Source organism: Palaemon carinicauda, chromosome 42, assembly GCF_036898095.1.
Source record: "Palaemon carinicauda isolate YSFRI2023 chromosome 42, ASM3689809v2, whole genome shotgun sequence".
NCBI classification, from domain to species: domain Eukaryota; kingdom Metazoa; phylum Arthropoda; class Malacostraca; order Decapoda; family Palaemonidae; genus Palaemon; species Palaemon carinicauda.
In genome coordinates this window covers 24,582,378-24,604,993 of record NC_090766.1, presented here as the reverse complement: position 1 = coordinate 24,604,993, position 22,616 = coordinate 24,582,378, and the positions used below count along the sequence as shown (strand labels likewise).

Here is a 22,616-nt window from a genome sequence, read left to right as displayed (position 1 = left end):
GGGTACTCTGCAAAGGGTGTACAGTATTGGGTAATGTCTATGGTACCCTCGGAAGATTCTTGCAAGTCGGAGAATTCTTCCCTAGACCGTCGCATTGTTAGTATCACAAGCACACAGCTTGCGTAGGCTGCTGGACGTGCGTAGCACGGTGTTTAGCGAGGTGTAAGGGTTTCCATTAGTTACATGCAGAGCACGTACGGAGAAACCCCGGATAAATGCCAAGAAGCTAGTTAGTGCGGACTTCCACCCTCCTAAGGAATAAGTCATCCTATAAATAGCAGAGGGTTTGTATTTAAGTGTTGGAACAAATGCCAATTTGGAAGCATTGTAATTTGTATTTTTCGTAAAGATACAAACCTGGAGCTTTTTATACAGATTGGCCGACCAGAACTTGTCCCCCGAGAAGTCCTACGTGGCTAGGTTTGTGAGTGAGCAGGGTAGTTGACTACCCCCCCACCTAACTAGGGCGTGGGTGGTTAACCCTCCCTAAAAGTCTTATGGCTTATCTTCCAGCTTCGAGGAAAGTAATATCCCTTATAAATAGCTACAAGTTTGTATCGTTAGGAAAAACATAAATTACTTCAAAATTTGTCATGGTTGACATTCCTGGGAAAGTGAATCAGCCAGTTGCTTATTGGGACTTAATCACTCTTTAGAACAAGTCAGCTATTAAAGGACAAGGGTTTAAAAAAGTCACAAATTTAAAAAGATTTTTACATTTTTCCTAACTATACAAATTTGAATCCCTTAGGTGAGACATCCTGTCTCAACCATCGCACGAGTCCTAGGTTTAAGGTCAAAGTGGCTACTCAGTGTGTTGGGTGGGTAGGGAGCTTCCCCGCCACCTGCCTCATTATAAATTTCAGCTATGCTGAAAACTTAATCCTATTAAAGGTCTCTAGTATAGCATGTCTAGTTAGAAATTATACAAATAAATTTTAAAGATCTCTGATATTTTACTTTCTTAATTTAAAGTTGAATTATTTTTTATTTCAGTGTTTTGGGAACCCTTCTTTAATCTAGTTAGCAACTGAAGACTTTTCCTGTTCTTTTACAGGGATGAATTATGTTGCTGAGAGTGTGAAAGCAGCAAATGCATCTATGAAGCAAGTGTGTTATTATTGGATTCCACGATATGGAAAGTCTGTTGGGGGTTTCCTAACTCCTAAAGATATTGATCCTAACATTTGCACCCACATCATTATATCTTGCGCTAGAATTCAGAATAGCACTATAGTTCCTGTGACTGAAGAACATACTAAGGTAAAGTCACTTTGTAGATCTTGACTTATCAGTTAATGTATAAATACATTATATGTACTCTATATGTGAAAATAGAATTTTGGATAATGAAATTTCTTATTTCTATACTCACCTGATGTTCACATTGCTTATTTTCCAGAAGCTTCGTTTAAGCAAACTTTACCCATAAATTTTTTAGAATTTTCCCATTTTCTTTCTTTCAATAAACCCATACTCTAACTACCCTATTAACCCTTTTACCCCCAAAGGACGTACTGGTACGTTTCACAAAACTCATCCCTTTACCCCCATGGACGTACCGGTACATCCTTGCAAAAAAATGCTATAAATTTTTTTTTTTTTTAATATTTTTGATAATTTTTTGAAAAAATTCAGGCATTTTCCAAGAGAATGGGACCAACCTGACCTCTCTATGACAAAAATTAAGGCTGTTAGAGCAATTTAGAAAAAAATGTACTGCAAAATGTGCTGGGGAAAAAATAACCCCTTGGGGGTTAAGGGTTGGAAATTTCCAAAGAGCCTAGGGGTAAAAGGGTTAAAGATTTCAACAGCCACTTCAGCTTCAATGAAGACAATTCCCTATGTCAAAGGATGAAAGGTTTTTATAAGCGTCAATTGCCCATAAAATGGTGAGAAGTGAAATTTGTCTAAATCTAAAGAAAGAAAGAGAAAAACCAATTTTAAGAAAGAAAATAAACATTCCTGTCGTAAGAGAAAAATATGATGAGTTTAGTTTAGCAACACAAAATAGGTACTCCCACCTGCATGATGAAACCGGAGGTAAAAAAGAAATTAACATTAATTTAACAAAATTTGTATTGGAATCGGCACAAGATATAGGTGGAAGAGTTCCTAAACAAGATCAAGGAAAACTATCAGAAAACATCAAGAAACTAATCAAGAAAAGATTGGAAAGTAGCATAAAATCCAAGAGAGATAAAATAATAATATCCAAAACTATAAACCCAAGACATTCATAAACACAATCAGACCAGAATTGAGGAAACACTAAAGAAAGGAAGAAGCATCAAATTGATGAAAATAAAATATGGAACAGAGCATCAACAGCTGTTTGCTTTAAAGGATAAAAATGGAAAGATCAACAACAAATGTGATGGATTGATGAAAATTGCAAAGAATTTCTATACAATGGTATACAATAGTGCTATAAGAAATAACTTTGCCAATAGAAATAATGAAACACATAAGCCAGTACCAAAGGTAACAGTAGAAGTAAAGAAAGCATTAAAAGACATGAAAAGAGGCAAAGCAGCTGGTGAAGATGGCCTAACAAGTAATATAATAATAAATGGAGGAGATTTCATATTAGTATAACTCTCTGAACTTTACACAAAATTTCTGCAAAAATGCTTTATACCTACAGCTTGGAAAAACTTTATCATTATACTTCAGTAATTCACTAAAAATGGAGACACAAAAGTCCTGAAAAATTACCACACAATAAGTTTAATCTCAGTAATATATGAATATTTGTTCCGTAACTGAAATACAAACCCCGCTATTTAATGTTGGTATTACTTTCGGCGTAGCTGAAATGACGAGCCATTAGAATTTTAACGAGGGTTTACTACCCCCATCGCTAGTTAGCGGGGGGTAGGGAGGGGTAGCTTTCTTACCCCCCCCCCTCACACACACCTGTGATGAGCTCACTTTGCTTTTGGCTCGGGTGATGATCGGACGTGTCCGTTCCCACCCTTGCCTGCATTGACAGCCATTGATCTTTCTTTGCTTTTTCTTTTTGACAGAGTGTTTGGAAGTTGGCCTCTACGATGCGGAAGTGTCCCAGTTTACCTGACCGCCCTTGTGGAACTTACATGTCGGCGGTTGACACGGACCCTTACACCTTGTGTCCTTTTTGTAGGGGTCAACGGTGTGACAGAGATAAAGTATGCGGTCAGTGTAGGGAGTGGTCTACCTCCCAGTGGGAGAGGTTTTCCCGGCGTTGGAAGAAGAAGTCCAAACGGGATATTTCTCCTTCAAGGGTTTCCTTGAAGAGAGAAAATCCCAAGGACTCTTCCTCCGTAGCCCAAACCTCCTCCGAAGCTCCCACTCGATCGGTCTCTTCCGAGAGGCCGTCGAGTGGTAGCGTAGGCTGCATTTCTGTTAACCAATCTCGGGGTTTGGGAGAGGGAGTTGCCTCCCATAGCGAGGCAGCTCCTCCTCCTCCCCCGGGGGAGGATTTTATTTCTAATGATGATAACGTGTCTAACAATGATTTGTTACAGCTTTGGGCTTCCTTGGGGCTTCAGGGCTCGCCCTCCAAGTAAGCTCTGTTTGACATAATCAGGTTGGGAGCAACTGTCAAACAGTCGCTGCCGGTAGGAGAGGTTGATCCTCTGTCTATCTTCGACGTTGTTGTGGCAGAGGCTTCTGACGAGTTAGGTCAAACCTCTGCTTCGGTTGCTGATGTAGCTGAAGGCTTAGTTCCCCCCTCCGAACATCCTTCGAGGGAGGAGCTAAGTCCAACAGTCTCTCCTGCAGGTGTTTCTCCCCCTGGGGGGAGTTCACTAACAGAGACTCCTCTTCGGAGGACTGCCGATGGTCTGCCTGCTGCACCCAGAGGACGTATCAGACGCAAAGCTCGCCCTCCTCATCGCCGTAGAGGCCTTCCTTCACCCCACAAGGGTGTTGGGAGGCGCCTCTTCGGTTTTTCGCCTTCGCAGTCCCCCGCAGAGGATCCTCCACACTGTGCACCGACCGTTACAGCTGCATCCCTGGACCTCTCTGCAGATCGTTCGCGATCTCCTTCGCCTGCCAGACCTGCTGACCTGCCGTTCTGCCGTCTCCGTTCCTGGGCGCTGATGGGCTGTGGGCGCCCACACACCCCGTTATCAAACGGGCATCGGTCCCTTCGGGGCAAAAGGGACTTTCTCACAATGTGACTAAGTCCCTTAAGCGCCAGGTATCCCCTGCGCGCCAACGTTCTCCTGCGCGCAAGCGCTCTTCTGCTGTTCCTGAGACTTCACTCCAGGGATCACCTGTTCCAGGGACAATGCACCAGCGATCTCCTGCTCCTGAGACTACAAGACAGCGCTCTCCTGCTTGACAGCGCTCACCTGCGTGCCAGCGATCTCCTGTACGCCAGTGATCACCTCCTCGCCAGCGCACATCTGCTCGTCCTTATCCTGATGCGTGCCACGCGCACCCACGATCTCCTGCACGCTCACGATCTCCTGTTTGCCTGCACTCTTCTCCTACGTGCCAGCGTTCGCCTGCTCGCCAGCGTTCTCCTGCGCGCCCACGATCTTCGGATCTGGGCGCAGGAGGTAAGATTCCTTCTTCACCTTCTCGCCAGCGATCTCCTACGCGCCGCCTTACACCGACGCGCCAACGGACCCCGCCTGCTCCTACGCGCTATCGCGCGCAGTCATCACCGTGCGCATCTGCGCATTCTCCAGCTCTGGATGTGCGCCCTCCTGTGCGCCCACGCGCTAGAGGTATTTCCCCTGCGCGTGCGCGCCCAATGCTTTCGCCCTCACGGGCTCAACGGGATCCTGTGCGTCCACGCGCGCGAGCAATCACCTCCGCACGCGCGAACGCTTGTACAGCCTAATGCGCATCCTCTTCAATTGCTAGAACGCGCCCCTGCGCGCCCCCGATCACCTGCGCGCCATCGCTCGCCAACGCGCCCGCTTGCCTACGCGCCAGCGCGCCCCCTCGCCTGCACGCCATCGCTCGCCCGCGCGCCATCGCTCGCCTACGCGCCAGCGCGCCCCCTCGCCTGCGCGCCATCGCTCGCCTACGCGCCAGCGCGCCATCGCTTGATCGCGCGCCCTTGCCATCGCCTCCGCGTGTGCGAACGTTCGCCCCCGCGCGAACCAGTCAAAATCCCATCGCGCGAACCCCAGCGCAATTCCCAGCGGGATTCACAGCGCGAGCTCATGCGCGAAGCGACAGGAACACGAGCTACCAGGTCATCGTCTTCACACACACACACACACACACACACACACACACACACACACACACACACACACACCCGCAAGCGCAGACCAGCGCACTTGCCGGAGGAGGGGAGAACTCTGGATAGGTCCAGGAACCAACCTTCATCTTCTTCCTTTCAGGCAGACCCAGTTGTGGTTTCTACTCCTAAGGATTGCCCGGTCCCCTTCCCTCCAGAGGGAGTCTCTGACAGCGCCACTGTCAGTAAGCAGCCATGGTTCGGGTCCATCATCAGAGCTGTCATGCAGGCCTTCAAACCTGCCTTCTCTGAGTTGGGCCTCAAATCAATGGCAGTTCCGACCCCTCTGAAGAGGAAGAGAGGAGTAGACAACGTGGTGACTTCTCCTAGGGCCAAGCTGGCTCCTCGGAAGTCCTTGAGGAAGGCTCCCTCCCCCCCCCCGGACTTTCTCCCTCTCCCCTGTGGACGAGGATTTCCCGTCCTCAGGGGATTCTACCGAGGTGAGGCGTTCTTCCATCGCACCAATGGGAGAAACCCCACCCCGCGCAGAGGAGAAGAGCCCCTGCCATCGCTGCTGGAGTCCTGTATTTCTCCCAGGAGGGAACCTAAGGACTCTAAGACCATCCCGAAGTCATCCTCAAGGATTTGTCCAGAGCCGCCAAGACCCGCAGAAAACGTCCACGAGTCCCCCCAAGAAGAGCCTTTGGGGATGGGAGACTTTGCTGCCAGTCCTTCAGAAGGGGAGCCACAGGAGTCAGAGCATGCCTTCTGGCAGGTTCTGACCCTGATGAGGAATCTCAATGGGTTCCTGGATCCTGAGATTCCCCCTCGAGAGGGCAAGGACACGGTCCTGGACCGAGTCTTTGGCACTCAGAAACCCTCTAAGGCCAGTGTGGCTTTGTCTTGGTCCCAAGGGGTGAAGAGTGTCAGGGATAAGGTTGAGGGCCAGCTCTTCGAGCTCGCCTCCTCCAGCCGTTCCAGTGCCGGCAATAAACTCCTCCCTCCTCCTCGAGTCCATCAGAGGAGGTACTTCGAGATCATGGAGGAATCTTGTTTAGCTCTTCCCTTACACCACTCTGTGGAAGAGCTTACCAAGAGTGTCCCTCTAGAGAGTCTCTCCAGCCAGCTAGTGTCTTTCTCGGCGACAGAGATCCACAGTCAGGAGAAGGTTGCGAAGTGTGCCATGCAGGCTACTCCGTGGCTGGATATCTGGCTAGGGTCTCTCGGCTTCCTGTTACGATCCGAGGACCTGTCTAAGGAGAGTACCAGGAAGGCCTTGGAGACCTTCCTACTTTCGGGCACGCGCACCATCGAGTTTCTGGCCCACCAAGTCTCGAACTTGTGGGCCAATTCCATTCTGAAACGACGTGATGCCGTGGCCGAGAGGTTCCACACGAAGGTCCCCAGCGTCGAGGTCAGTAGGCTCAGACATTCTTCCATCCTTGGAAAGAATCTGTTTGAGCCTAAAGACGTGGAACAGGCAGCTGAGAGGTGGAGGAAGTCCAACCAGGACACTCTCCTACACAGGGCTCTTACATCTAAGCCCTATAAACATCCAGCACCTCAACAACCTCGCCCATCCAAGACGACGAAACCGGCAGTGGCAGCAAAGGCAACGGTGTCGAAGCCCTTTCCTGTCAATGACAAGAAAGGCAAGAAGTCCTCTAGGGGAGGGAAATATCCTAGAGGGAGTGGCTGAGGCCGCAAACACTAGGATTGGCAATCCCCCTGCATGTCCACCAGTGGGGGGATGCCTACAAAGTTGCGCAATCAGGTGGCAGCAACTCGGGGCCGATCCCTGGATGATTTCCGTAATCAGTCAGGGATATCGCGTCCCGTTCACAACATCTCTACCTCCCCTGACTGCGGATCCAGTGTCGTTGAGCTCCTTTGCCATGGGATCGGCAAGGGGGCAAGCCCTACGGGCAGAAGACGAAACCATGTTAAAGAAGGGTGCTCTCCAGGAGGTCGTCGACGGCTCCCCAGGCTTCTTCAGTCGACTCTTTCTTGTAAAGAAGGCGTCTGGAGGCTGGAGATCAGTCATCGACCTCTCAGCTCTGAACAGGTTTGTCAAACAAACCCCGTTCAGCATGGAGACGGCAGACACGGTCAGACTTGCAGTGAGACCACAAGACTTCTTATGTACACTGGACCTGAAGGACGCGTACTTCCAGATCCCAGTCCATCCGTCTTCGAGGAAGTACTTGAGATTCAGCCTAGACAACAAGATCTACCAGTTCAAGGTGCTGTGTTTCGGTCTCTCCACAGCACTTCAGGTTTTCACCAGTGTGTTCATCCTGATTTCATCGTTGGCACACAGGATCAGCATCCGTCTCCTCCGTTATCTGGACGACTGGCTGATCCTGGCAGACTCGGAGTCGACCCTTCTTCGACACCGAGACAAGCTTCTGGGACTTTGCCAAGATCTAGGGATCATGGTAAATCTCGAGAAGTCTTCTCTGCTTCCAACTCAACGACTGGTATATCTAGGCATGATCTTGGACACCAATCTCTACAAAGTCTTCCCATCAGACGACAGGATAGCAAGGCTGAGGAGGGTCGCAGATCCTTTCCTCAGACGAGAAGAACTCCCATCCCAATCGTGGTTACGTCTCCTCGGTCACCTTTCATCCCTGGCCCGTCTGGTTCCAAATGGTCGCCTCAGGATGAGATCCCTTCAATGGCGACTCAAGTCTCGGTGGAATCAGGGACACGATTCCCCAGACGTCATGGTCCCTTTGGGCCCTTTGGAACGGACGGACTTTCAGTGGTGGGTGACAGACGAGAACCTACGAAAAGGAGTGGATCTTCTCGTCCTCCCCCCGGATTTGATGCTGTTCTCGGACGCCTCAAAGAAAGGGTGGGGGGCCCACGTTCTGAACCACAGGACCTCAGGCCTGTGGTCAGAATCAGAAAAGTGCCTCCACATAAATCTGCTAGAAATGAAGGCCGTATTCCTGGCCCTTCAACAGTTCCAACAATACCTGGCGGGTCACTCCATGGTGGAGATGAGCGACAACACCACAGTAGTTTCTTACATCAACAAGCAGGGAGATATCCTTTTCACATCAACAAGCAGGGAGGTACCTTTTCAGAGCAGCTATCCCATCTTTCATTAGAGATACTGAGCTGGACCGAAGTCCACTCGATTCTATTATCAGCTCGCTTCATTCCAGGCAAGAGGAATGTGCTTGCCGACAGTCTGAGCATAGCATCCCAGATAGTGAGTACCGAGTGGTCTTTGGATTGTCTAGTAGCCAACAAAGCCCTGACTTTGTGGGGTTCCCCGACGGTGGATCTGTTCGCGACAGCTTTGAATTTCAAGCTTCCGCTGTACTGCTCCCCAGTTCCGGACCCCAAGGCACTCTGGCAAGATGCCTTCCAACAACGGTGGGACAACATTGACGTTTACGCCTTTCCCCCGTTCTGTCTGATGAGGAGGGTACTCAACAAGACCAGAATATCGGTCAATCTTTCAATGACCTTGATAGCTCCGCTATGGCAGCATGTAGAGTGGTTTCCGGACCTTCTGCAGCTCCTAACGGAACTCCCGAGAGAACTCCCTCCATGACACGAGCTACTCAAACAACCACACGCCAACATCTTTCACAAGGCCGTAGCTTCGCTGCGACTTCACGCCTGTAGACTATCCAACACCTCCTCACAGAGAGAGGCTTTTCGCAGCAGGTTGCAGAAAGGATATCTGGACACCTGCGAAAGTCATCCGCAGGAGTCTACCAGGCAAAGTGGAGAGTTCTCTGTGGTTGGTGTCGTGGAAGGGGTATCTCTCCACTCGATGCCACTATTCCAGCAATAGCGGAGTTCCTCGTTTATTTGCGGGAAGAAATGCGCCTTTCAGTCTCGGCAGTGAAAGGCTATCGCTCAGCCTTAAGTCTTGCCTTCAGACTCAAAGGAATGGACATTTCCTCTTCGCTGGAACGAACTTTTTCTACTCATACGAAGTTATGAACTTACCTGCCCCCAGTCGGAAGTGAGACCTCCTCCATGGAACGTGGTTCGAGTTCTCAGGTCTCTTGAGAGACCTCCCTTCGAACCATTACTCCAGGCTTCTGTTTGCCACCTGACTTGGAAGACGGTGTTCCTACTTGCTTTGGCTTCGGCCAAGCGAGTCGGCGAACTTCATGGTCTCTCGTATGACATCCCCCATTCAAGGGGATGGGGGAAGGTAACGTTCAGATTCGTCCCTGGGTTTGTTGCTAAGACCCAGAATCCAGGGGTGCCGGACGCTCTGGTCGACTCTTTCCAGGTTTTGAGTCTTCGTTCTGTCACAGATGACCCAGACCATCTCCTACTGTGCCCAGTAAGGAGTCTGAGGCTCTATCTTAAGAGAACAGCTGCAGTTCGTCCTCAGGTGCAAGCACTGTTTGTAAGCACCGGGAGGACAAAGAGGAGGGTTACTAAGAATACCCTCTCAGCCTGGATTCGAAGGGTTATCCATCATTCCCTGAATCCCGACCCTCCTCCGTCACGTCGCCCTAGAGCACATGATGTCAGGGGCATAGCTACGTCCCTGGCCTTCAAGAAGAACTACTCAGTGACACAGGTTTTACAAGCAGGCGTATGGAAGCGTCAGACGAACTTCACAGCCCACTACCTGCAAGACGTGACCTACAGGAGGATCGATACGTTCTCTATCGGCCCTGTGGTGGCTGCACAACAGTTGGTTTAAACCTCAGGCTCCTTAATGGACAAGTAGTAGAGGGTTGAGGGCATTGTTACCCGGTTTTAGTCTGCATGAATGAAAAGGTATGCCTGGCCCTTATTCTTTTCTTCATCCTCCCCTCTCTTGAGAAAAGCAGCATCCTGGTTCTTTGCACAGCTGACCTCAAACCACTGCAGGTAAACCATGTTCCCTTGTGTTCCTAGTATTAAGCTAATACTGTCACGTCCCCATACCCTTACGAGGTGGTATTGGGAGAGTCCTAGCCTAAAGTTACATCTAAAGGACTTCAGGTCAACCTCCTAGGACGAGTCACACTTCATTGGTTCACACCCAAGCTTATGTAGGCCGCGGCCTTTGCAGAGCAAGGCGCTATCGACGTACAGGGACTCCTTATCATTGAGTGCTGACACACTCAGATACTGAGTCCCCGGGCAAAAAGCCAAAAGCCAGTAATGGCGGGGACTTCTCATATTAAATAGCATGGTTTGTATTTCAGTTACGGAACAAATGACAAATTCGTTAGGTAATTTGTATTTTTCCTAACTATACAAACCTTAGCTATTTAATCAAACTTGCCCATCAGCCCTGTCCCCCAGGAAGTCCTACCTCTAAGCAAAGTGAGCTCATCACAGGTGTGTGTGAGGGGGGGGGGGAGGGGTAGCTAGCTACCCCTCCCTACCCCCTCGCTAACTAGCGAGGGGGTAGTAAACCCTCGTTAAAATTCTAATGGCTCGTCATTTCAGCTACGCCGAAAGTAATACCCATATTAAATAGTTAAGGTTTGTATAGTTAGGAAAAATACAAATTACCTAACGAATTTGTCATTTTTACAAATATCATGTTGTGCTGAATAGAAAGGCAGCTAGATTTTAATGAACTAAGATAGCAGGCTGGCTTTAGAAGCGAGTATTCAACCACTGACCATCTCCATGTACTTGACCAGCTAATGGAAAAATTAACAAGAGTATGACAAACTGCTATGGATGGTATTTATAGATTATGAGAAAGCTTCTAATTCTGTCGAAGCTCCAATCGTATGAAAGCCTTTCAAAAACAAGGTTATATGAATCCTATGTTAGAACATTTGAAGATATCTAAACGGGAAGTACAGTACAGCAATCCTAAAACGACATGAAGATAGTGAGAAAATTCTGATTGAGAAAGGAGTTAGACAGACCCCTTCTCTCCTAAATTATTCAGCGTGCTTAAAAGTTTTTAAAAATTTAAATTTGGAAAATACAAGACATAACATTAATGAGAATACCTTAACAATTTAAGATTTGCAGATAACAGTTCTGTTTAGTTAATCATGGGAAGAATTGTAAAATATGATAGATATAAATAGAGAAAGCAGAAATGTAGGACTGAAAATTAATGTAAAGACCCATTCACTACTCACTCAGTAACCACCTTTCAGGTAGCTCTTGCCACATTTTGCAGATTTTTGCTTTGAGATCTGCCATGAAACTTGCAAACTATTGTACTGCCCAATACAGTAATGCCTCACAACACAAAATTAATTCTTTCTGGAGTGGCTTTCATTAAGTGATTTTTTCGTGTCGTGAGTCACATTTTACATGCAAATTGCCTAATTCGTTCCACACCCTACAAAACACCACATTAAATCTTATAATAAAGCTACAGGATAACCACAATAAAATACTGTACAGCCAAATACATTTGAACCATTCAGTATACCTAAACTAACTGTTAATACCTGTAAATTAAGTTATACAACATAATGGAATAATAAATGGAAAATTATACAATACATACAGTACTGTACATATACAAAATATACAGTACCATATGTACTTTACTATTATAGTTACCCTGTTATAGACTAGAGCTACATTTTCTATTGTCTAAACTCATTTTCTTCACCTTTTTTATTGGGTGACTATTTTATTCTCGGCCTGGCTGGCAAGTCTCTTTTCTTAAAATGAAACTTTTTTCGCGAAGTGAATCATATAAAAATATTCGCCTCTCATTTCGCAGCTTGAAAATTTCATAAGCATATTATTTAGTGGCGAGAGGTATGACTGTACTGTAGTTTAACAACCGGACAGTAATTGAAATTTGCCGTAAACCCATAAGTTTGTATACGATCGCCTCGTTGTCATCATATTACTGATATTCATAAGGATTATTTGGAATGCAGTCTTTTTTTTTATTTAAAATAACCAAAATGAAAGCAGTCTCTAATAAAGGACCGTGTTAGGTGGCATATCTTAACAATCCGTGTTTGCCAATGACAGTGTAAGTGGATGAGCAACCTGGTGGAGTAACAAGTACTTTGGTGGGGGAGGAAATGCCCCCTAAATCTTGATGAAGTCACTGGCAACAGGGTGACGGATTGGGTTTAAGGCAATTGACAAGCTGCCTCTTCAGCTTCTACTCCTGGTGCCTTACGGATGATCTTACTGGAATTAGTATTGACTGGCAGGGGTCACTTGCCTTAGTTAGATAGGCACTGCACACCACAAGGAACTGGCTATCCTTTGATGAATCTACCCAATGAATCCTCTGAAGCCCTTTGCGTCAATAGGCGTAGATGATGATGAAATGACTTTAAATTGGTTGTTGATATTTTTTTCCGTGCATTTGTTTTTGTTACACATTGGTTGGAAGTTTTGAATTTTTCAATATTAAACTTACCCGATAATCATGTAGCTGTCAACTCCGTTGCCCGACAGAATTCTATGGAGGGATACGCCAGCTATCGCAATACTAGAAGGGGGTGTACTTACCAGCGCCACCTGTGGACAGGTACTCAAGTACTTCTTGTTGACACCTCCTCAATTATTCCTCTGTCGTGCTTCCGGCAAGACGTTCTGGGATACGCTTATGTTCTTGGAGTATTTTCACGACTTTGGTGAAGTATTTCTCTTTGATTTCGGCTGTCGCTTTACTGGAAACTTCTATATTAGCTTAGTTAGCTTTTGGAATTAATTTGATTAATTATGGTGACGAAGAGAGTATGAACTCTCTTTCACCTTTAAATGGCCGACCCTTCCCTTAGACGGAAGTGTTGGCTTCTAAGAGAGTATAGACTCTCTTTCTTAATTTTGCTTGACAAAAGTTATAGATTTATTTTATATCTCTCCGCCTCTTATAGGCCTCTTCGATTAACTTCCTTTTTTTATAAACTTATTAAAATTAATTTTTATATTTGTTTATTTTCGACCTTCCTAATAGTAGGCGGTCTTTTCTTAGTACCGAAGTTAATTAACATTGAGCCCGTCATTTCGGTTTTACCTGTTAACATATTATGCTATTAATGTCTTTGAAAGAATTTCTTTGATAGTCTAGTACTGTTTCAAAGTTGAACTAACGTTTTGTTTTGTCTCTGCAGTTGTTGACGTTCAGAACGTTCAACTTGCACTCTATCGTTACGATAGAGAAAGAATTTTCACGGTTTCACATTGCAGTAAGAGTAACCGTGTCTAGCGTTTTGTTCATTTCTTTCTTAACTTAATGGTTTTAATCCTAATAAAGGAACTTTTCATTTTGGGAAATATTTCAGTTTTTTCCTTTAACAATAATATGTTTTAACGATATATATGATTGGGCTCTTCTCTCAGGTTCTAAGTCAAGAGAGAGAGAGAGAGAGAGAGAGAGATAGATAGATAGAGACGGAGGGAGAAAGAGTAAACGTTTCATTCAAGCCTGCCAGGCGTACGAGTAACGTTGTTATCGTTTTTTGCTCTTCTCCCTAGTCTCTTTAGGGGAAGAAAGTAAACGTTTCTAGAGTGATCTAGTGTTTAGTCTCTTTCCAGCCACTGAATTATTTATCTTTCATTAGATTTTTCTGTTACATTGTAATTCTGTTTTCGCAATTACTAACTTTTGTGAAAGGATAGAATTGCGTGTTTCAGGTACAAACCACTTAAAGTTTCGAGTTCAGTGAAATAAGTGCAAACAGAAAATCAAAGTGATAAGTGATTAGCGCAAAGTGTGTCAGTGTTGTGCGTGAGGGTACTTCTGTGCGCGCCAGTCGTTCTCCCAGTCCGGGACCTCTTGCAAGCTCCCAAGCCCAGGGGAGAAGCAATGTCGAAGGACAAAAGGGTGCAGCAGGCCTTGATCGGCGCACAGAAGTATCCTCGGTGGTTGTGGGCGTGTCTTACTGAGACCGTCACTCCCACCCGCAGACGATTGAGCCCTTATTTTGCTCGTCTGCAGAAGAATTTAGGGGAGAAAACGCTGGTCTCAGGTCTCAATACCTCTTAAACATAAAGTCCAGACCTATGCCAGACGTACGAAGTTAGAGTTCAACAACCCGGATGCAGTCTTTGGGTTAGCTCTGACTCTCCTCAGTCATCAGTTGAATGCACTCCGCCTAAGAGGAGTAAGGTTCTGCCGCAACAGATCTCTGCTGTTAAGGCTTTACCTCAGCAGACCTTAGTGTCTGCCGACCCCAAGTTGACTCTACTGCAGTCCATGCAGTCACAACTTTCGGTCTTGATGCGTGAGTGTCGGGCTGAGAGTGTTGCGCCTCCTCCTCCGCCTACACTCCCTCCGCCTGCGCTCGCTCCGCCTGATCGCAGTACCACCTGCCAGGCGTACGATGTTGAGCCACGTTCTGAGTTGGCTGTTCCCAGTGGTGCTCAGCCTCCGCCTTCTTTAAGGCAACCTTTACAATGGGATCAGGAGGATTATACCTCTCTTCCTCCGCCTGCGCTCGCTCCGCCTGATCGCAGTACCACCTGCCAGGCGTACGATGTTGAGCCACGTTCTGAGTTGGCTGTTCCCAGTGGTGCTCAGCCTCCGCCTTCTTTAAGGCAACCTTTACAATGGGATCAGGAGGATTATACCTCTCTTCCTCCGCCTCCACTTGCTGCTCCACCAGTGATGCAACACTCGGTTGAGGTACAACAACCTCTCCCGTCCTTGAGTCAGTCTCCTCAGCTCTCGCTGCAGCGAGCTCAACCCTCCACAAGGCAAGCACCACTACACCTTAGCCTTGCGCCTCAGGAGCCTCAGCTTGCGAGACATTTACCTTGTTCTGCGCAGCCTCTACCTCATCGCGCTCCGCTCACACCACAGGAACAGGAACTTGCTACTCCGCTTCCGCCAACCGCTCAGCAAGCGCAACCCTTGGGTTCAGCCACTCATGCCAGGAGTCAGCCTCCTCCACCCATGCGCATACCTTCTGCTACTTCCTTTGATCAGCCTTTGCAGACTGAGCCTCAGGTGTTCCCTCAACAGAGTCTTGAAGAGGAAACCTCAACTATTGTTGTTCCAGCTCGTTCTGACTCTGCTGTTCAGCATACCTTACCTCCATTTTCAAACCTTATGATAATGGAGGTTATTTGTATTACTTATAAAAATATATTTGTATTCCTTGCAATATGTTTTTAACAATATCGCAGAGTATGGCAAAAAATATGAATCATGAGTTATGAATGTTAGGTAAATATTATGTTGATATTTAAACCCCATGCAAGCATGCATAAAGCACTCTAGCACTGGTCATGGAATTTCTGAGAAATGTTAAACGCCATGCACACGCTCTGCTTACCTTACAGCATGCTCTACATACAGCATGCTCTGCTTACAGCATGCTCTGCATACTACATGCTCTGCATACAGCATGCTCTGCATTCAGCATGCTCTGCATACAACATGCTCTACATACAGCATGCTCTGCATTCAGCATGCTCTGCATACAACATGCTCTGCATACAGCATGCTCTGCATTCAACATGCTCTGCATACAACATGCTCTGCATTCAGCATGCTCTGCATTCAGCATGCTCTGCATACAGCATACTCTGCATACAACATGCTCTGCATACCTTACCGCATGCTTCTCAGTCACACATCTTTGGTTGTTGCCAACTCACTAGACTGTCAAGCAGTTTCATAATGCCTTCTAGTCTGCTGCTTTTGCACCAGTGAACCCTCACTGAGAGAACTTAGCTTTTCTAGGATATGGTCCCTGTAGATGAGAAAGTTCTTTTCTCCCTCCTTCTGATATTCCCTTGAGGACTCTGTCATTTGGAGGGAGCCTTTAGCTGCATAGCCTCCTATGGACTTTTATTTAAGCGTAACATGCTTCCAGGGAAGGTAATGGTTCCACTTCAGTCGCTAATCCCGTCTGTTACCACACCTGCTCCCATAGACCTTGAGCTGTGTTGCAAGACATGCAGTCCAAGCTTAGTCCTTGTTAGAGGATTTTTTGTTTACGGAGTCAATGTGTCACGGGGAAGACGTTCAACAACCAACAGAAGTGACTTGTTGTGACGCAGTGCGGCAACCTCAGCAACCCGATAAGGAGTTGTCTGTACGACCCAGACAGTCTAGACAGATTCGGGTTGTCACTGTACTTCCTCGCTTGCCCATGATTGACAGTTCACAGACTGTGCAGCAGTACCATGATCTTGTGTCCGGCTCCGTCAGACGACTGGCTTTTAAGAGCTCCCACAAGTCGTCGCTGTCTGGAGATTTTCAAATGGACTATGGATCTGACCAAGGAACTGGGCCTCCTGGTCAATTTTGAGGAGTCTCAGCTCGTTCCATCCCAGACCATTGTCTCCTTGGGTATGGATCTTCAGAGTCGAGCTTTTCGGACTTTTCCGTCGGCCCCAAGGATCTTCCAAGCCCTAGAATGCATCCAGAGCATGCTGAGAAGGAACCGATGCTCAGTCAGGTAGTGGATGAGTCTAACAGGGACACTTTCATCGCTGGCCCTGTTCATCGTGTTAGGGAGACTCCACCTCCCCCCCCTTCAGTATCATCTAGCTGCTCACTGGATAAAGGACATGACGCTAGAGACGGTCTCAGTTCCTGTTTCCGAAGAGAGGAGGTCTACTCTCGCGTGGTGTAAGAACAGCTTTCTTCTCAAGGAAGTCTACCTTTGGCTGTTCAGAAACACGACCGCCGTCTCCTCTCGGACGCATCAGACACGGGCTGGGGTGCGACTTTGGACGGACAAGAATGCTCGGGAACATGGAATCAGGAGCAAAGGACACTTCACATCAATTGCAAGGAGTTGTTGGCGGTTATTCTGGCCTTGATAAACTTCAAGTCCCTCCAGCTTAACAAAGTGGTGGAGGTGGACTCTGACAACACCACAGCCCTGGCTTACATCTTCAAGCAGGGAGGGACTCTTTCGTGGAAGTTGTTCTAGATTGCAAGGGACCTACTCATCTGGTCTAAAGATCGAAAGCTAACTGGTAACGAGGTTCATTCAGGGCGGTATGAATGTCATGGCAGATCACCTCAGACGGAAGGGTCAGGTCATCCCCACAGAGTGGACCCTTCTCAAGAATGTTTGCAACAGACTTTGGGCCCTGTGGGGTCAGCCAACCATAGATCTGTTCACTACCTCGATAACCTAGAGACTCCTGTTGTATTGTTCTCCGATTCCAGACCCAGCAGCAGTTCACGTGGATGCTTTTCTGCTGGATTGGTTCCATCTCGACCTGTATGCATTCCCGCCGTTCAAGATTGTCAACAGGGTACTTCAGAAGTTCTCCTCTCACAAAGGGACACGGCTGACGTTGGTTGGCTCCGCTCTGGTCCGCGAGAGAATGGTTCTTAGAGGTACTGCAATGGCTGGTCGACATTCCCAGGACTCTTCCTCTAGGAGTGAACCTTTTAAGTCTACCTCACGTAAAGAAGGTACACCCAATCCTCCACGCTCTTCGTCTGACTGCCTTCAGACTTTCGAAAGACTCTCAAGAGCTAGGGGCTTTTCGAAGGAGGCAGCCAGAACGATTGCCAAAGCAAGGAGTACATCCACTCTCAGAATCTATCAGTCTCAAGGGGAAGTCTTCCGTAGCTGGTACAAGACCAATGCAGTTTCCTCAACCAGTACCACTGTAACCCAGATTGCTGACTTCCTGTTATATCTAAGGAAAGTAAGATCCCTTTCAGCTCCTACGATCAAGGGTTACAGAAGTATGTTGGCAGCGGTTTTCCGCCACAGAGGCTTGGATCTTTCCACCAACAAAGATCTACAGGACCTCCCTAGGTCTTTTGAGACCTCAAAGGAACGTCGGTTGTCCACTCCAGGCTGGAATCTAGACGTGGTCCTAAGGTTCCTTATGTCATCAAGATTTGAACCTCTCCAATCAGCCTCTTTTTAGGACCTCACATTAAAAACTCTTTTCCTCGTGTGCTTGACAACAGCTAAAAGAGTAAGTGAGATCCACGCCTTCAGCAGGATCATTGTTTTCACATCTGAAACGGCTACATGTTCCTTGCAGCTCGGTTTTTGCTAAACGAGCTTCCTTCACGTCCTTGGCCTAAGTCGTTCGAGATCCCAAGCCTGTCCAACTTGGTGGGGAATGATCTGAAGAGAGTACTTTGCCCAGTTAGAGCTCTTAGGTACTATCTAAAAAGGTCTTAACCTTTACAAGGACAATCAGAAGCCTTATAGTGTGCTATCAAGAAACCTTCTTTTCCAAGTTCTAAGAACTCAGTTTCTTACTATTCAGGCTTCTGATTAGAGAAACACATTCTCATCTGAAGGAAGAAGACCTTGCTTTGCTGAAGGTAAGGACACATGAAGTGGGAGCTGTGGCTACTTCAGTGGCCTTCAAACAGAACCATTCTCTGCAGAGTGTTATGGATGCAACCTATTGGAGAAGCAAGTCAGTGTTCGCATCATTCTATCTCAAAGATGTCCAGTCTCTTTACGAGTACTGCTACACCCTGGGACCATTCGTGGCAACGAATGCAGTAGTAGGCGAGGGCTCAGCCACTACATTCCCATAATCCCATAACCTTTTAACCTTTCTCTTGAATACTTTTTATGGGTTGTACGGTCGGCTAAGAAGCCTTCCACATCCTTGTTGATTTGGCGGGTGGTCAATTCTTTCTTGAGAAGCGCCGAGGTTAAAGGTTGTGATGAGGTCCTTTAGTATGGGTTGCAGCCCTGTATACTTTAGCACCTTTGAGTTGATTCAGCCTCCCAAGAGGAACGCTGCGCTCAGTAAGGAAGACGATCTTATTAAAGGCAGAGTAACGGTTCAAGTCGACTTCCTTACCAGGTACTTATTATTTCATTGTTATTGTGGATAACTGATTATATGAAATACGGGATACTTAGCTATCCTTTAGTCTTGTACACTGGTTTTTTCACCCACCCCCCTGGGTGTGAATCAGCTACATGATTATCGGGTAAGTTTAATATTGAAAAATGTTATTTTTATTAGTAAAATAAATTTTTGAATATACTTACCCGATAATCATGATTTAATCGACCCTCCCTTCCTCCCCATAGAGAACCAGTGGACCGAGGAATAATTGAGGAGGTGTCAACAAGAAGTACTTGAGTACCTGTCCACAGGTGGCGCTGGTAAGTACACCCCCTTCTAGTATTGCGATAGCTGGCGTATCCCTCCATAGAATTCTGTCGGGCAACGGAGTTGACAGCTACATGATTATCGGGTAAGTATATTCAAAAATTTATTTTACTAATAAAAATAACATTTTTAAATTAAAGACAGTAGTCAACCTGTGGATTTGCATATTTAAATGTGACATTACAGCATCAGGCCACCCCTTGGATATCCAACCAAGAAAGTAGGTAGTAGGTTGGCCAGGGCATCAGCCACCTGTTGATATACTACCGCTAAAGAGTTTTAGGGTTTTTTGACTGGCCAGACAGTACTACATTGGATCCTTCTCTCTGGTTATGGTTCATTTTCCTTTTGCCTACACACACACACACATACACCGGATAGTCTGGCGTATTCTTTACATATTCTCCTCTCTCCTCATACACCTGATAACACTGAGATTACCAAACAATTCTTAACTCAAATGGTTACTGCACTGTTATTGGTCAGTGGCCACTTTCTTCTTGGTAAGGGTAGAAGAGACTCTTTAGCTATGGTAAGTAGCTCTTCTAGGCGAAGGACACTCCAAAATCAAACCATTGTTCTCTAGTCTTGGGTAGTGTCATAACCTCTGTACCATGGTCTTCCACTGTCTTGGGTTAGAGTTCTCTTGCGTGAGGGTACACTCGAGCACAGTATTTTACCTTATTTCTCTTCCTCTTGTTTTGTTAAAGTTTTTATAGTTTATATAGGAGATATTTGTTTTAATGTTACTGTTCTTAAAATATTTTATTTTTCCTTGTTTCCTTTCCTCACTGGGCTATTTTCCCTGTTGGAGCCCCTGGGCTTATAGCATCCTGCTTTTCCAACTAGGGTTGTAGCTTAGCAATTAATAATAATAAAGATAATAATAATAGTAAGAATGATGATAGCATTGTCAGTGAATGATAATAATAATGAATCATAATAGTTTAATAGAACAATAATAATGATAGTCATAGTTAACTATTGTACACAATACAGTATATGATACTTTAGATATCAAGTATTTAATGAAATCTTCTATAAAGTGTTTATTTCCCCTGATGAGTAAAATATAGTTTAAAATTCTATACTAAAGAAAATTGATATACTTATTACCAGACTTTTTGTGGTATTAATGTTTCTTTTCAAACCACATAAATTTGAGACTGAAATATCTGTTAGTGAACTTCATTGTATTTTTTAATTTAAAATTACATATATAGTACTATATTATGATTTCCAGGTGTATAGTGATGTGATGAGTTTGAGGAAGCAGAATCCAAATCTCCTTGTACTTCTTTGTCTTGTCGATGGATTTGAAAGTCTAGTCAGAGATCAAGAGTCAATTGCTGTGTAAGTAGGGGGATAATTTGAATCAGTGCATAGCTTTTTTATCTTTATTTCCCCCAAAATATAGTACAGATCTATTTCCTCATACAGTAAATAAAGATTTTAAATGATCTTGTTATCTCAGTAAATCTTAGTATTAGAGTACTTCAAATATTAGCTTGATAGAATCTTTCCAGTTAAATCAAACTGTTGCTGAAATACTAATAATCAAGATTCTGTTCAGTTATATGTGACACCATTTGTTTTATTTTAATCAAATGATTTTTTATTATTTTTTATAAATTTTACCTGCCCTTGCTTTGTGGGTTATTTTATATCGGCATTCTTGATCAAGGCAGCATTCATTTTAAACTTACTGCAAATACTGTACCATTGGCAAAATTTGTAATGATTTATTGTAATTTCTCAGATTCGCTTTCAATGCTCAACAGTTCCTTGTAAGTCATGGTTTTGATGGACTGGACCTTGACTGGGAATTTCCTGGTTGGCCTGCGTGGAAAAAGGATCCCCGTGAAAGAAAATGGTTCACATATCTTGTGCTGCAGCTCAATAATGCTCTCAAGGTAAGTGAGTATGCAAGTCATATGTAGAGAGAGGTTAAAGGATGCCTTTAGAGTACTGTACCCATATTCATGGCTGGAGTAGTGTAAACAAATTCTATTATAGACAAGGAATTGAGGGAGAGTTCCTGTATCATTAGGGTGGTAATAGAAAGACTGAGAGCTCAAAGGTTGAGATGATTTGGATGTGTGATGAGAGGGGAGGGGAAACTGTTGGTCAGAGATCTGTAGGAGTCTTTAGGGTTATAGGGTATAGCTTAGCTAGTAATAATAATAAAAAATAATAATATTGAGGTTATCACAAAGTGAAATACTTGTATAAGGAAAAAAAAGAGCTGTATCTTGAGAAACTAATTCCTCAATTTAAATTGTCAAATATTGATTTTTATCAATTCATAGTTATGATTTATTTTTCCTTCCATATCCCTAGCTGGCTTCCCACCCACCATTGAAGCTGAGTCTTGCAGTTGGTTCACCTCAGTCAATAGTGGATAGTTCGTATGAAGTCTCGGAGCTTGCAAAGTAAGAAATCTTCAAACTCTGAAGCGTAGATTTAAAACAGATAATTCCTGCATAAGTGACTAAAAAAGAAAATGAAAGTATAATTTTTTTTTACATTACAGGTGTACATCACAGTGTGATAACCAGTGTTATATTGTCTAGAAATATTTTACCGTTTACTTATCTGTACCGTTGTGCATAAACATATTATAAAAACATGAAAGCCCTCTTGATAAATATTTAATAATTAAATTTATTTTTTACCAGATATGTCGACTTTGTTTCTGTTATGGGATATGACTATCACATGTTCCAGTCATACATGCCATTCACGGGGCATAACTCTCCACTTGCTCCCGGTTTGAAGGAAGTTGGCCTCTTTGCAAAACTGAATATAGAGTGGTCTGCAAATTATTGGCTAGAAAAAGGAATGCCAAAAGAAAAGATTGTTGTTGGGATCCCTACGTATGGACGTACATGGAAGTAAGGCCTGATCTGTGTATGTTATTTATAAAGTAATTATATAATTGTTTAAAAATATTTAACAAAGAGCTTATAGTAATCGGTAAATGAATAAGTATAAATAGCAGTGCACTTTATCATTTTATACCATATTAGAGACATACTTTTTAGTTTGGCAAAATACATTTATGAAAATAATGAATACAGAACCATTTGCTCCTACACGAAAAAAAAACTTCCGTCCTTTAATAGCAGTACAGTATGGCTTCAATGAAGCTGGAATGGCCAATTAAATTTTAACAAGGTAGTTTTAGCTACTGGCGGGTGGTGGGTAAGCTCCACTCACCTGTCAGTTGACTAAACTCTCACTTTTGATTTTGGTTGTAAGCTGCATAGATGTACTCTTGCTTTCTCCTCAATCTTGGTTGTATCAATAATTTTCTTTTTCTTTACTGTGAATGGAGGAGTGTGCTGATATGCGACTGTATCCAGGAAAACTGGGAAAAAACATGAGGCGGGTTTATGTCGAGATCTGCCTTTGATCCTTGCCTGCTCTATGC

The 22,616-nt window shown here is 45.1% G+C and overlaps 1 protein-coding gene across 1 annotated transcript in view; it reads left to right on the top strand.

The window, feature by feature from the left end:
- LOC137633246 (chitinase-3-like protein 2) overlaps nucleotides 1-22,616 on the top strand; it is a 73,205-nt gene that overhangs the window by 23,844 nt on the left and 26,745 nt on the right. The window contains exons 2-6 of the mRNA XM_068365446.1: nucleotides 1,058-1,263; nucleotides 20,427-20,536; nucleotides 20,943-21,096; nucleotides 21,524-21,615; nucleotides 21,862-22,077. Of these exons, the coding sequence (XP_068221547.1) occupies nucleotides 1,058-1,263; nucleotides 20,427-20,536; nucleotides 20,943-21,096; nucleotides 21,524-21,615; nucleotides 21,862-22,077 (778 nt within the window). The remainder of the gene's footprint in view (nucleotides 1-1,057; nucleotides 1,264-20,426; nucleotides 20,537-20,942; nucleotides 21,097-21,523; nucleotides 21,616-21,861; nucleotides 22,078-22,616) is intronic.